General features: G+C 44.1%; 1 protein-coding gene across 1 annotated transcript in view; it reads right to left on the bottom strand.

Moving 5' to 3' along the window:
* Positions 1 to 15,141, bottom strand: part of CPZ (carboxypeptidase Z) — a 159,992-nt gene that overhangs the window by 73,005 nt on the left and 71,846 nt on the right. Inside the window, exons 5-6 of the mRNA XM_063924203.1 lie at positions 14,772 to 14,968; positions 4,647 to 4,808 (exon numbers count right to left, since the gene is read on the bottom strand). Coding sequence (XP_063780273.1) covers positions 4,647 to 4,808; positions 14,772 to 14,968 — 359 coding nt within the window. The remainder of the gene's footprint in view (positions 1 to 4,646; positions 4,809 to 14,771; positions 14,969 to 15,141) is intronic.

Below are 15,141 nucleotides of genomic sequence, written 5' to 3'. Positions count from 1 at the left end.
CCACGCCCCTATTTTCACCCGGGGTGCCACAAGGGCTAGAACCGGCCCTGCATGTACCATAGCTGAAAGCATGACCCTCTGACCTGATGTCACTGCTGACTCCCCCAGTATTTAATACTCCTCAGGGAAACTTTGCAATTTTAGTAGTTTGTTAAATAAAAAAACAACATATAATAATATATAAAAGGTATGGCCCAGGCAAAGGTATCTGTAGCAGAATAGCAATGTATGAAAGAATACCATTCAATGCTAACTGTTCACTGAACTTAACTAATACGTTTAGAATAAATGTACTGTATCTCATACAAAATCCCATTAATAGGTTTTGCCATGCTGAAAAGGAAAAGCATATAATACGGAATATTCTATTACTAAAATGACAACAAGCAATGCATTCCAAATGACTTCAATATTATTAGCTATGAATACGTTGGAGAAAAAATGTAAATGACAGCTTAGTGATGAGTGGCCCCCGGTAATTGTTTCCACTTCTTTGAATAATCTCCATAATTGCTTTTAATGATCACTTGCCAAGGCTTCTTACGGCTAAAACTCATTACACACAAATTGGAACTTATTATAAGCTCTCTATAACTAGAGATGAAGTTAAATGAGATCAAGAACTTTAGGGTGATGCTCAGTCTTACCCCAACCAAGTCAGTGTCTGCATACGAATATAAGATCTGCAAACACTGGTATCATTAATTATCAAATTAATAGTAGCAATTACATGGAAGCAAGTTAAACAATGTATATGCAGATGCAGTAAATTATTTTTATCTGTCTGTAAGAAATACAGAAGAATATTTGTAATATAAAGTACATGCCCTGAATTCTTAATGTACATGCAGAGGATGAACCACAGTCCAAGAGGTTAACATTTGTAAAAAGCAAACAAACGAAAACCATCAAACTGAGGTGCCGCAGGGCTCTTCCAGCGGTTGTCTGTCCAGTAGCAATTAAAAAAAATGATGGTCAATTTGGTAGGCAAAACCAATGACGGTGGTCAAACAGAAGAGCAACTCTGTCCACCACCACATCACTGACTTTAAGGGGTATGGGACTCAGGGTCGACAGTGTCTAGGTCAACACCCATTAGGTCGACACCTATTGGTCGACAGTGGCTAGGTCGACATGGCCATTAGGACGACATGAACATGGTTGACATGAAAAAAGGTAGACGTGTTTGTTATGTTTTTTTTGTGTCGCTTTCTTTGTAAAGTGACCGGGAACCCAAATTACTGCACCAGGGGCCTAATTCTGAGTTGATCGCAGCAGCAAATTTGTTAGCAGTTGGGCAAAACCATGTGCACTGCAGGGTGGGCAGATATAACATGTACAGAGAAAGTTAGATTTGGGTGGGTTATATATGGGTTTCTGTGCAGGGTAAATACTGGCTGCTTTATTTTTACACTGAAATTTAGATTTCAGCTTGAACACACCCCACCCAAATCTAACTCTCTGCACATGCTTTGGGCAGGTTACTGTTCCCAATTGTAGACCACGTGGATCATACATTTTTAAAAAGTTCAAAAACAGGAAAAAAAATGTGAAAAACTCATGTTGACATTTTTGCATGTCGACCCATTTCTAGTGTCGACCTAGTCACTGTCGACCAATAGGTGTCAACCTAATGGGTGTCGACCTAAGTGGTGACGACCCAAAGTCCGGATACCGACTCTAAGTAGGGACAATTTACAAACTGCAATAATGGTTTCTGAATTTCACAATAAGAAACTCTTGGCCTAGGGGTGGTGTGAAAAAATGTTTATAATCTAGAGCAGCCTTTTTCAACTGGTGTGCCGCGGCACACTCCGCGACGAGTTGCTAGGTGTGTCGCCGCCCGCCCCCGCTGCACAGACCTGCTCGCTGCCGCCAGCAAGACCTGTCACTGGCAAGCAAATCGCCGTGCGCCGCACACCGCCCGCCTCCCAGACCCGCTCGCTGCCGCCAGCAAGATTTGTTACTGGTGCCAAGCAGATCACCGCACGCCTGTCAGATCTGCACTGCATCATCCAGCCCTTCTCATACCCATTCCGCAGCGACAGCCGGACTGTGACCTATGACTCACCATAGGTCACGGTCCGGCTGTCGCTGCTGCCGCCCGCTCACATCCTGCTCTGCTTCCTGCTCCGTGGTGAGGTCCAGGCACTCCTCACCGCAATTTTTTATATAAAGCACGGGGAAGGACGGTGTATGGAAATATGAGGGGTGGGTGTGTGGAATAACTAAGGGGGGGCATCTGTGAGGAATTACTAAGGGGGGAGCTGGTAAGGGGGAGCTGGAGTGTGGAATTACTAAGGGGGGAGCTGGTAAGGGGGAGCTGGAGTGTGGAATTACTAAGGGGGGAGCTGGTAAGGGGGAGCTGGAGTGTGGAATTACTAAGGGGGGAGCTGGTAAGGGGGAGCTGGTGTGTGGAATTACTAAGGGGGGCATGTGTGAGGAATTACTAAGGGGGGAGCTGGAGTGTGGAATTACTAAGGGGGAGCTGGTGTGGGGATTACTAAAGGGGAGCATGTGTGTGGAATTACTAAGGGGGGGCATGTGTGTGAAATTACTAAGGGGGGGCATGTGTGAGGGATTACTAAGGGGGAAGCTGGTGTGAGGGATTACTAAGGGGGGAGCTGATGTATGGAATTACTAAGTGGGGGAGCTGGTGTGAGGAATTTCTAAGGGGGGGCATGTGTGTGGAATTACTAAGGGGGGAGCTGCTGTGTGGAATTACTAAGGGGGAGCTGGTAAGGGGGGAAGCTGCTGTGTGGAATTACTAAGGGGGGAGCTGGTGTGTGGACTCACTAAGGGGGGAGCTGGTGTGTGGAATTACTAAGGGGGGAGCTGGTGTGTTGAATTACTAAGGGGGGAGCTGGTGTGTGGAATTACTAAGGGGGGAGCTGGTGTGTGGAATTACTAAGGGGGGAGCTGGTGTGTGGACTTACTAAGGGGGGAGCTGGTGTGTGAAATTACTAAGGGGGGAGCTGGTGTGAGGAATTACTAAGGGGGAGCTGCTGTGTGGAATTACTAAGGGGGGAGCTGGTAAGGGGGGAAGCTGCTGTGTGGAATTACTAAGGGGGGAGCTGGTGTGTGGACTTACTAAGAGGGGAGCTGGTGTGTGGAATTACTAAGGGGGGAGCTGGTGTGTGGACTTACTAAGGGGGGAGCTGGTGTGTGGAATTACTAAAGGGGGAGCTGGTGTGAGGAATTACTAAGAGGGAGCTGGTGTGTGGAATTACTAAGGGGGGAGCTGGTGTGTGGACTTACTAAGGGGGGAGCTGGTGTGTGGAACTACTAAGGGGGGAGGAAGGTGTTTGGAAATATGAGGGGCAGGTGTGTGGAATAACTAAGGGGGGCATGTGTGTGAATTACTAAGGGGGGATCTGGTGTGAGAATTACTAAGGGGGGAGCTGGTAAGGGGGAGCTGGTGTGTGGAATTACTAAGGGGGAGCTGGTGTGAGGAATTACTAAGGGGGGGGGGGCATGTGTGTGGAATTACTAAGGGGGGAGCTGGTAAGGGGGAAGCTGGTGTGAGGAATTACTAAGGGGGGAGCTGGTCAGGTGGGAGCTGGTGTGAGGAATTACTACGGGGGGAGCTGGTAAGGGGGGAGCTGGTGTGAGGAATTACTAAGGGGGGAGCTGGTAAGGGGGGAGCTGGTGTGAGGAATTACTAAGGGGGGAGCTGGTAAGGGGCAGCTGGTGTGTTGAGGGTATGCTTGTCAATCATCCGTCCTCGGACAAGAGACATCATGAGACATCACCAAGCACAGGTTTTCCACTGATATTCTTATGTAAGTAAAACCTATTTATTTCTACTAATTTTAAGAGAAATAATAACAAAATATCAACATATATTAAATATATGTCAATATTTATTATTATTTGTATTATATTTGATTTAAAAAACTGATGGTGTGCCTTGGCAATTTTAAAATCTTGTTTAGTGTGCCACGAGTTTAAAAAGGTTGAAAATCACTGCTCTAGAGCACCGTGATTCAATAACATTTGGGAACCACTGAACTACAGTAGTTCCTTCCACTTGAGCATCCTGATTGAAAATAATCCATATACCAAAAATATGATTTTATTTACTCTAAAGAGGGGTACTCACGGAGCGATCGCTGCTTAAAATCTAAGCAATCTGACTAGATTGCTTAGATTTTAAGCAGTGATCTCTCCGTGTGTAGCCCTCACAGCGATAGCGATGCGCAGTCCTGCGCATCGCTATCGCTTGTGCTAGATTCACCCGCTGGGTGAAATGAGCGCCCCCCCGCACGCTCAGCATCGCGCTGTGCTGAGCGGGGGGGGGAGAGATCTGTGCTGAGCGGTTCGCTCAGCACACATCTCTCCCCACATCTGCCAGTGAGTACTGGCCTTGAGGGGGAGATTGATCAAATCTTGGAGAGAGATTAAGTGTAGAGAAATAAAGTACCAACTAATCATCTTCTAACAGTCATTTTTCTAGCACAGTCTGTGAAAGACAATTACAGTCTGATTGGCTGGCACGGTTTCTCTTTCCAACATTTGATAAATCTCCGCCTAAATATGTCTTGATTTATTTTAATATCATTAGTTCTTGTGACAACAATCTATTAATTGTGAATGACATTCTCTTCTATGAATTTTATACATTGTAAGTTAAAAACTGGTCATACCTTACCCTCCCAATACGACTGGGGGATGGGCATATGGTCAACGCGCGCTAAGCGCATTCTCATTAATTTATGAACTTCGGAAGTCAGATCGGGAAAATTTCTATTGAGATCAATATTCTGAGCTGTCATTCGCCCGTTTGTCCATCCGTTGTAGCCAGCACCCTGTGAGAGAAATGCATTGTGAGGAATCCATTACATTCTCATAGGCAAATATCATATATTTACGGCTTTGTGTTTAATCTAAATATTTTCTTTGAATTACTAATAAAAAGTGATAAGGGCCCTACACACTGGCCGACCCGCCGCCGAGCTGGCTGACGGCGGATACGGCCGACGAGCGACCCGGCGGGGGGGGGGGGCAGTGACGGGGGGAGTGAAGTTTCTTCACTCCCCCCATCACGTGGCTCCATTGAAGTGCAGGCAAATATGGACGAGATCGTCCATATTGGCCTGCATGCACAGCCGACGGGGAACCAGCGATGAACGAGCGCGGGGCCGCGCATCGTTCATCGCTGGAGCTTCCACACTGAAAGATATGAACGAGTTCTCGTTCATTTATGAACGAGATCGTTCATATCTTTCAAACAAATCGGCCAGTGTGTAGGGCCTAATAGAAAGCATGTAGCTACATTGCAGTAAATACATTGCAGTAAATAAACTACACAGGTTCCACCTCACAGGTACACAGGTATCTTGTGAACCAGGTTCTCGTACTACACTCGATATAAAAGTTGGATGATTTTATTGTTTTTTAAAAAAGAATAAAACGTTTAATTACCACCATTTACAGAAACATTCTTCTCCTCCCTATAAACGTTTGACTTATCACACAGAGATATCTAATGGTGACAGAATTTGTAGTTTTATATATAAAATTCATTGGTCTGTTTGTTTGTCTGTCCGGTTTTGCATTCGGACACCCCTGAACCGACTGGAATGGAAACCAATGGGAGTTGGTCTAGTTGTATTATGGCCAGATTTTAGGGGGGCTGGGGCCCCAGTCGAATCACATGGCGGAAAGCGCCAGACAGAACTTTGACCCACGAAGCCTGTTCTGAGCTTTCCACTGGATGGATTTGGAAGAAAACTTTACAGAGTGGTAAAAATGGATCCCAGAACACTAGGGGGTTGAGGTTCCGATCGGACCACCCGCTGGTGTACGTTGGGCATTACTTTGACACAGGCAGCCTGTTCTGGGCCTTAAACTGGATGGATTTGGATGAAAACTTGAATGAACTGTAATAACTGACAGAAATAATCATAATTCGGGGTTGGGATGGGGGAGACGGCGAGGCACCTTTTCTCTGTGGTTCTTACAGTTTTGATATGTCATGCTAATCTTTATTGTAACGAACGTCTATGATAGAGACTATTGGTGTATTACTTGATTGTTTCGAAGACCTTATATATTCCATGTATTACACCATTTTCTGTGATTATCGCTATATGTATATAATCACACCATTATTCCTTACAATGTCTGGGTATATGACACTTCTTATGCTTCAATAAAAAATTTAAATAAATAAATAACCATAATTCAGTGACCTGAAATAACTGAGTGAAATTATCATAAATTAGTGGAGTAAAATAAGTGACAAAAATGGAGGTCGGAAGACAAAAAATGTTGTGTACACAAAGCCTTGGAATAGCAACACTGATAACCGAAGGAAAACTATAAACCCATCTCACAATGGAAAAGTGATTATAAAACTGAGCAGAAAGGAAAGCTGGGGATCAGGGCTACTGGCAACACCCCAAAAACAATAAACGACACTGGGCAGCCACATCATGGGCGTGTTGGAAGAGCTACTAATTATTTTTTATATGTTGACAGTTGCGTCCAACACACAGAGAAGTACCAGCCAATCAGCTCCTAACTGTTATTTTTCAAACCCAGCCTGTGACAAGGTAGTTAGGAGCTGATTGGCTGGAGCTTTATTTCCATGCACTTTATCTCCATTTAAGGCTTAGTAAATAGACCCCTATATCACTGAAAAATATAAACCCGGGCAATCCCGGGTACTTCAGCTGGTAGAATATAAAACAGCTGATTAAGGTTAGCATATCTTTACAGTAATGAATTATGCAGGGTACATCTGCCAGTCGGTAAGGTAGGACTGGATATCGTAGCAGTGTGATGTCACACACAACATAGCATACTCAGCGGCAGACGTTACCAGGATATGACAGTGGAGCTAATGCACAGACAATTCTTCTGCAACATTCTTACCTTTCTAGAGCAACAAAGACTTGAGCAATGATCTTAGCCACCAATTGTAGCAGCTTGCTGACACCGTCCAGAAACCTTGTTACTTATTATTAAAGGGCCACTGTAGGAGTATTTATTTAAATCCAGCACTCTAAAGTACTGTACCCCTATGCTATCATTTTTCTATTTATTGACCTCGCTGCAGTCCTGTACCTCACCTATTATCAATTCCTCTACATTGTTCTTTTTCCCCATTTCTGCCTATACTACGTTTGCCTGTGAATATTACTACTGTTTCCCATAACCCTATGTTGTACACATCACCTGTATGTGAGTCACTAACATGATATCTTTCATCTTGCCATAGCCCATCTTCTTCTCATTCTAAATGCACCGCTGGCAGACCTGCATGGCCTCTGAGCTACAGGGACATAGGGGGTCTATTGAAAGTGGACAGAGATAAACTGCTAGCCAATCAGCTCATAACTGTCATTTTTCAAACCCTGCATGTGACATGGCAGTTAGGAGCTGATTGGCTGGTACTTTACCTCCGTCCACTTTATCTCTCTCCAAGGCTTAGTAAATAGACCCCTATAGTATATTAAGAATTAGCATCAACATACCTGGCGTTTAGACAATAAACTACTCTTGAACCCTTCCCTCCGTACTCAAATCGACTCTGATATTAAACTTATTTTGCCCTTAATGCTGACCCAAGTATTTCACCTCAAATACTTTGGGATGCCCATAAGGCAGTGATCCGTTGATCCCTGATTAAGTCTGCAGCATTTGCCAGGAAAACCAGGTCCAAATGACTTCGTGACCTCATGGATACTGTGGCCCAACTAGAAATGCTCCATAAAACCTTGGGTTCCGCCGATGACTATCGCAAGCTCTCGGCAGCCAGAGGGTAACTCAACCTTCTACTTACAGCTAACGCAGAAACCTCTCTTCCATGGCTTAACCAAACATTTTATGCAATGGCTTAACAAAGCCGATAGGTTACTAGCATCCAGACTCCATGATAAACGGTCACAGAACAACATCTTATTGATCAAATCGCGATCAGGTAAACGATCCCACCAGTATTGCGGAGGAGTTCAGGAAGTTCTACGCGCACTTATACAACTTCTCGTCTTCTAGTGCTGCTCCCCCCTCCTACTGTTGACGCTATATAGGCCTTTTTATCTCATTGCAACCTCCCCAAACTATCACCCACAGACCTTGACTTGTTCTAAGATCCTGATTCAAGAGATTACCACTGTGATTAAGAACCTTAAGACTAATAAAGCCCTGGACCCGGATAGCTTTACTGCCAATTATTACAAGACATTTAACTCTATAATCTCCACTTATCTGCTGGAGGTGTTCAACGATGTGATGTTGGAGGGTTCCTTCTCCAAAGAAGCCTAAGAGGCCAGGATTATTGTTATCCCCAAAGATGGCAAGGACCCCTCCGACTGCGCTCATTACAGGCCCATTTCGCTCTTGAACACCGACATTAACATATACGTGAAGATCCTCGCGAACCGCTTGAATAGTGTCATACCTTGTCTGATCCACAACGATCAGGTAGGCTTCATACCTGGTCATCAAGCCAGGGACAACACTAGGCGGATAATTAGTCTTATCCATTCTCTTAATAGTTCTCGCACTCCTGCCACAGTGTTGTCCCTAGACGCAGAGAAGGTCTTCGGCCGGATCAATTGGTCCTTTATGAATTATACTCTGCAGGCCTTCGGTCTAACGGGTATCTTTCTCTGTGGTGTCCAGATCTTGTATTCCTCCCCCTCAGCTAGGCTCTCTGTGAATGGGATTCTTTCCTCTCCACTCTCCATAACCAACCGCACAATACAGGGGTGCCCCTTGTCGCCCCTGACCTTTGCCCTGGTTATCGAGCCTCTAGCTGCATAAATTCGCATTGCCACAGATATTAACAGAGAGTTTTTCTCGGCAAGGATGAATATAAAATATCTCTATTTGTGGACGACGTCCTTCTTACCTTAACATCCCCTAATACATCTATCCCTAACCTCTTTAGGTCTCTGGAAGTGTATGGTGCTCTGTCTGGATATAAAATAAATCTCTCTAAATCGGAGGCGATGGCCCTTAATCTGTCCCTGCTATTGTTAAAACTGTTACGTCCCGAGTATACCATGGCATGGTGCACTTCCAAAATCAAATATCTGGGATTTTATATAACAAATCCCTATAGCTCCCTGTACACTGCCAACTTTGTTCCTCTATATAAGACTAGCAAATTAGATTTATTTCGATGGAGAGGCCTCATTATCTCATGGTAAAGCATGATTGTAACAGTTAAAATAAAAATTTTAACGAGATTACTTTACCTCTTTCAGACTCTCCCTGTCCAGGTGCCTAAAGCATAGTTACTGCAATTGCACAGATGGTTAATTCAATTTGTGTTGCGACTCAAACCATCCCGCATCAGCTTTACAAGCCTTCGCCCCCCTAATCACAATGGTGGAACAGGGTTCCCTGATATACATTTATACTACTATGCATCTCACCTCAGTCAAGCAATAGCCTGGTTTACCTTTTCTCAAGCTCCTCGATGGGTCACATTAGAGGCTAACTCCTGTCCTCTGTCATTGGGTTAGCGCCCTCAGACAGACCTGCTCTAAGTTCGTAGACACTCCGTCATAGATTTTACATGTTCCATATGGGACTTCTGCAATACTCATTTTGCAACGACTTCCTTCCCTTCCCCCATCATTTCCCTTTGGCATAACCCGGCATTTCCTCCAGGCTTCAACTACAGACATTTTCATCCGTGGTATGAAGGGGGCATTAGAGTCATTTAAGATCTGTTAGACTCGAACGGCTGTGCCTCTCTGGATCTCTTACAGAATAGATATACCTTACCTGCCATTAACTGCTTCATATACATCCAAATTCATCACTTCTATAACTCACTCCCAATTAACTCGATAAACAGACCTCTGACAGACGTTGATTCCCTCTGTCTCAACTGCCCCCTTCGCAAGGGTATTATCTCAACGCTCTACAATTATTTACTGCAAGTTAACACCCCTGCTACCCCGAACCATGAGATTCAATGGAAAAAAGATCTGGGTCCCCCACCTGATGAAGACCCATTAACTACTGTCCGTGAAAGGGTTTCTAAAGCATCCATCTCTTCTCTAATCAAAGAAAATGCCTATAAGGTATATTCCAGATGGTACCTGGTACCTACCCGGTTACGTAAGATGTATAGCTCTGATACGAACCAATGTTGGAGGGGGTTCGGAGAGGAGGGAACATTTTTACACATCTGGTGGACATGCCCCAAGATAGAAAAGTTTTGGGATGAGGCTTCCCACATCTTGTACGGAGTCCTTCAGACCCCTATAGTTAAATCCTCTTGGGCGTTTCTCCTAGATTGCCCGATAGAGAGCCTTGACAATCCCGCAGACAAACTCTCCACCCATATTTTAAATGCAGCCCGTTGTCTTGTAGCCAAACAGTGAAAATGTCTTGACCCCCCCCCCCCCCGCTCCCTTCGCGACAGCAACTTATAAATAAAATTTGGTTTGTCGCAACAATGGACAAAAGTTCGACCTACCTTCATAATTCTTCCCCTAGGTTCCTCATAATCTGGCACAACTGGTTTTTATATAACATTACTCCACACGCGCTTTCCCTTCCGGTTTTTCGGGTCTCTTGCTCTGAAATTTCTTTCATAATCTTTCACTCTCTGTCTGAGATAGCTACAAACACCCCTCCGATTACTGCTCCCATTTATATTTCGGAACCGGACTAGGCCTCTGTTGTCAGTATTTTTTTTTTTACTTCTTTTTATTTTTTCCTTCTTGTACTCAGCTTCCTTCATCTGCTTTACCTTCCTCGTATCTTCTTTCTCTTCTTTTTTCTTTCTTACTATTTCCCTTTCCCTCCCTCTTCTGCTTCAACTTCCTGTCTACAAATGTCTATCTTATACATTCGCACTCCTGTTTTAGGGTTAATTGTTGTTTTATACCTGTTTTTGGCTACGTGCTATGAGGGCCAACGCCCTTTCTTTTTAGAGACATGCACTCTTGCTTGAATCTGTGTGCCAAGATTAACCTATAATTGTACTTAAGTGTTTTGCACTGTACGGCTTGTTTGAAGGTTACTAACAATCACTATCAGTGTATGTGTGTCTCTGCTTATGTAATGTATGTTAAAATTTCAAATAAACATATATAAAAAAAAGAATTAGCATCAACTAAGTAAATGAGTACTTATCCTGTAAATTAGACCTTATATAATAATTTGCAGAAATGTATTTCCAAGAACATAACTTTGTTACCCCATATTCTGCCCTATTTCTAGCAAAAAATATATATTTCTGCAAATGGGTATACTATGTACTGGAATATCCTGGCATGATGGTATAATAGTTATTCTTACTGCATCACAGCATAGACATCATGAGTTACATATCTGAACAAGGCCCTTCCATAGTGGAGTTTGTATTTTCTCCCTGTGCTCTTTTGTGTTCCATCTGGGTGCTCAGGTCTCGTCTAAAACTCAAAAAACATACTGCTAGTTTAACTAGATTCTGACACAAACGTGAACCCATGTGGGGTCTATTTACTAAGCCTTGGGGGTATATTTACAAAGAATCGTATTTGTGACGATTTGATGGGAGATTCATCTCGATGAATCCGGTCGTGTTTTTTTGCCACTTTATGTTTTTTTTAATGTAATTTACTAAGCTGCCGAGTCCTCTTCTTTCGTATGTTCCGATGTCGATGTGAATCGTATTGTCGGGCAGTGTTTTACGGGAGTGATTAGTAAAACACTGCCGGACATAACACAATGAAGTCCGGACGGATCAGTGAGATCCATGCTGGGCTTCATTGTGTACATTCTACTAAGTGTTGAAAGGGTTAAAAATAAAATTGTGCGGGGTCCCCCCTCCTATATATAACCAGCTTCGGGCTCTTTGAGCCGGTCTTGGTTGTAAAAACACAGGGGGGAAATTGCGCAGGGTCCCCCCATATTTAAACAACCAGCAACGGGCTCTGTGTCTGGTCCTGGTTAAAAAAATACAGGGGACAAAAAGAGTAGGGGTCCCCCGTATTTTTCAAACCAGCACCGGGCTCCACTAGCCAGAGAGATAATGCCACAGCCGGGGGACACTTATGTAGGCCCCTGCGGCCGTGGCATTACACCCCAACTAGTCACCCCTGGCCGGGGTACCCTGGAGGAGTGGGGACCCCTTAAATCAATGGGTCCCCCCCTCCAGCCACCCAAGAGCCAAGGGTGAAGCCGAGGCTGTCCCCCCCCAACCGTGGGCGGTGGATGGGAGGCTGATAGCCTTTGTGTAAAAATAATGAATATTGTTTTTTGTAGGAGAAATACAAGTCCCAGAAAGCCTCCCCTGCAAGCTGATACTTGGAGAACCACAAGTACCAGCATGCGGGGAAAGAACAGGCCCGCTGGTACCTGTAGTTCTACTACAAAGAAATATTCCCCAAAAAAACACAACACAAACACCGTGACAGTAAAGCTTTAATTTACATACATGCACACTTACACACTCACATCCTTACCTATTGTCCCACGGAGCCCCTCGGTCCTCTTGTCCTGTAGAATCCACGGTGGACCTGTGAAAAGATGCCCAAAATACTCACCTATTATCCGGTGTAGTTCGGTCCTCTTCATTCCATGTAGCATCCAGGGGGTTAAAAAACAACAAACTGCTAAAACCAGAACCATCGCACTAAAGAGGTTCCATGTTTACACATGAAACCCCTTTTTCCGACTGCCGGGACCCCCCGTGACTACGGTCAGTGAAGGTCCCATCAGCCAATCAGGGAGCGCCATGTCATGGCGCTCTCCTGCTTGACAGGCAAGGAGCACACAGCCAATCAGGCTCAGCGCAGTGGCTAGAATGGAGGATCGCAGTGGTCCATTATGATGGGAACTTTGCGGTCTGCGGTTAACCCCGAAGGTAATTGGGGTCACGCCACAAGCTGCTGGTGGTGGTGACCCCCTGCACTGTACTCAGCAAATTTTGCAAGCTATATCTGCTTCGAAGCAGAGAGTAACTGACAGGATTGGTCAAGTACAGATCGATGTCTCTCTGCTGCAGCAGGACTTACAAAAAATTAGGGAACGGGTTGGTGAAACTGAGCACCGTATCTCTGACCTGGAGGATGTTACTAATCCTTTAGTGGATGATGTCTCATCTCAGATGGCCACGATTCAAACTAAATTGCCTGATGTAGAGGGGCGACTGAGATATAACAAGGGGGGGTGATTCCGAGTTGTTCGCTCGCTAGCTGCTTTTAGCAGCATTGCACACGCTAAGCCGCCGCCTACTGGGAGTGTATCTTAGCATAGCAGAATTGATAACGAAAGCTTCGCTAATTTTCTCGTAACGATTACCCCACAGTTTCTGAGAAGCTCCAGACTTACTCAGCCATTGCGACCAGCTCAGTCCTTTTCGTTCCTGGTTTGACGTCACAATACACCCAGCGTTTGCCCAACCACTCCCCCGTTTCTCCAGCCACTCCTGCGTTTTTCCGCACACTCCTATAAAACGCCCAGTTTCAACCCAGAAACACCCACTTCCTGTCAATCACACTACGATCAGCACAGCGATGAAAAAGCTTTGTTATGCCGTGAGTAAAATACCTAACTTTTGTGTAAAATAACTAAGCGCATGCGCTCTGCGAACCTGGCACATGCGCAGTAAGCGACTAATCGCAGTATAGCAAAAATCGGATTGGCTGTACAGTCTTTTTGCTAGAGATGCTTTTAGTCCTCAATTTGCAGTGGAGCCCGCACACAGGCTTCCCTCACGGCCTCCTCCGCCTGGAGCCCCTGCTCGGACCTTTTATTGCTCGCTTCCTTCACTTTAACAACAGAGACACTGTTTTGCGGCTGGCGCGCACTGGCGGCCCTCTCAAGTTTGAAAATCATTCTATATCTGCATTTCCGGATTTCGCTCTGGATGTACAAAAATCCCGTGCTCAATTTGTACAAGTCAAGCATAAATTGCGGGATCGCAATATTCAGTACTCTGAGATATTTCCGGCCAGATTACGGGTAGTTCACGACAACACTACTCATTTCTTTGCTAATCCGCGTGATGTGGACGACTGGCTTGAGAGACAGCCTCGCGCTCCGTGCTGAGGGCTGTTTGTTGCTAGAATGGCTGATATGTTATGACAGTTTGGCTTGTTTCACTGTGTCTTTTGCCTACATTGTTTGCGAAATATTTGTATTGTGTTTTATGTTATATGTTTTCTGATGGTTTTTATATTTGTGGGTAGACAAGTATGTTTATACAGATGTGGGGGTACATATAGGTATGTGTGCATTTGTATACTTGGTTCACCAGGGAAACGTATATTAGTTGCTGTTAAACTCTTGATGTGAGTTGTGAAACTTTATTTATTTTACCGGGAGTGCCACGTCTGTATGCTGTGAATGGTCTTTGTTCACGGAGGCACCGGTGGTTTGATTAGCTATTCATGGAGAGTGCCTTACCTGCTGCTGTATATATATATATATATATATATATATACATATACATACATACATACACTATATATATATATATATATTTATTTATATATTCTTTTCTTCTTGCATTGAACGAAAAATGTGTTGTTTGTAATTAATTATTACATTTTATAATTAAACATCACAGTATTTTGTATAGCACAGTATATTCTCTGAAAATTGTAGCTGAAAGCGTAAAACCTGGTCTGGTCATCAGGAGTCCAAAAATCCTATTGTTAGGAAACAGGTGAATGATTTTTTGTAGCTTAGTAAAAAAAACAAAAAAAAAACTAGTTACTGCTACATATGTTCCATAAGATACAATATCACTTTCTGACTTTCAGAACTCGCACTCTTTCCATTCTGTATACTATAAAGTAAGTTGCCTTTACCTCCTCGGATGCAAGCTCATAGCCATCTGGGTTCATGGAAGGCAGAAGGTGAATCCTGGTAGTGTTGATTAATTCCTGGATTCTGGGATTTCCAAGGAGATATTCCGAGCACAAATACTGAGTCAGGTAGATCAGCAATTCTCTTCCCACAACTTCATTCCCGTGCATGTTGGCAATGTACCTCACTTCAGGCTTAACTATAAAAAGTCACAATTTAAAGATATAGGGCTCATTGAGCTGAACATCAATTTATCCTGTATAATATTAGCAAACCAGTAATGCGCACTGAAAATACATATGCTAAGATACAGTGTTTGGAAGTCACTGGTTTACACCTCTGAGTCCTAATGACTGAAGATACAGATGTGTC

Source organism: Pseudophryne corroboree, chromosome 1, assembly GCF_028390025.1.
Source record: "Pseudophryne corroboree isolate aPseCor3 chromosome 1, aPseCor3.hap2, whole genome shotgun sequence".
Lineage (NCBI taxonomy): Eukaryota > Metazoa > Chordata > Amphibia > Anura > Myobatrachidae > Pseudophryne > Pseudophryne corroboree.
Note: the sequence above shows the minus strand (reverse complement) of the source record. Positions and strands in the feature narration are given on the sequence as shown.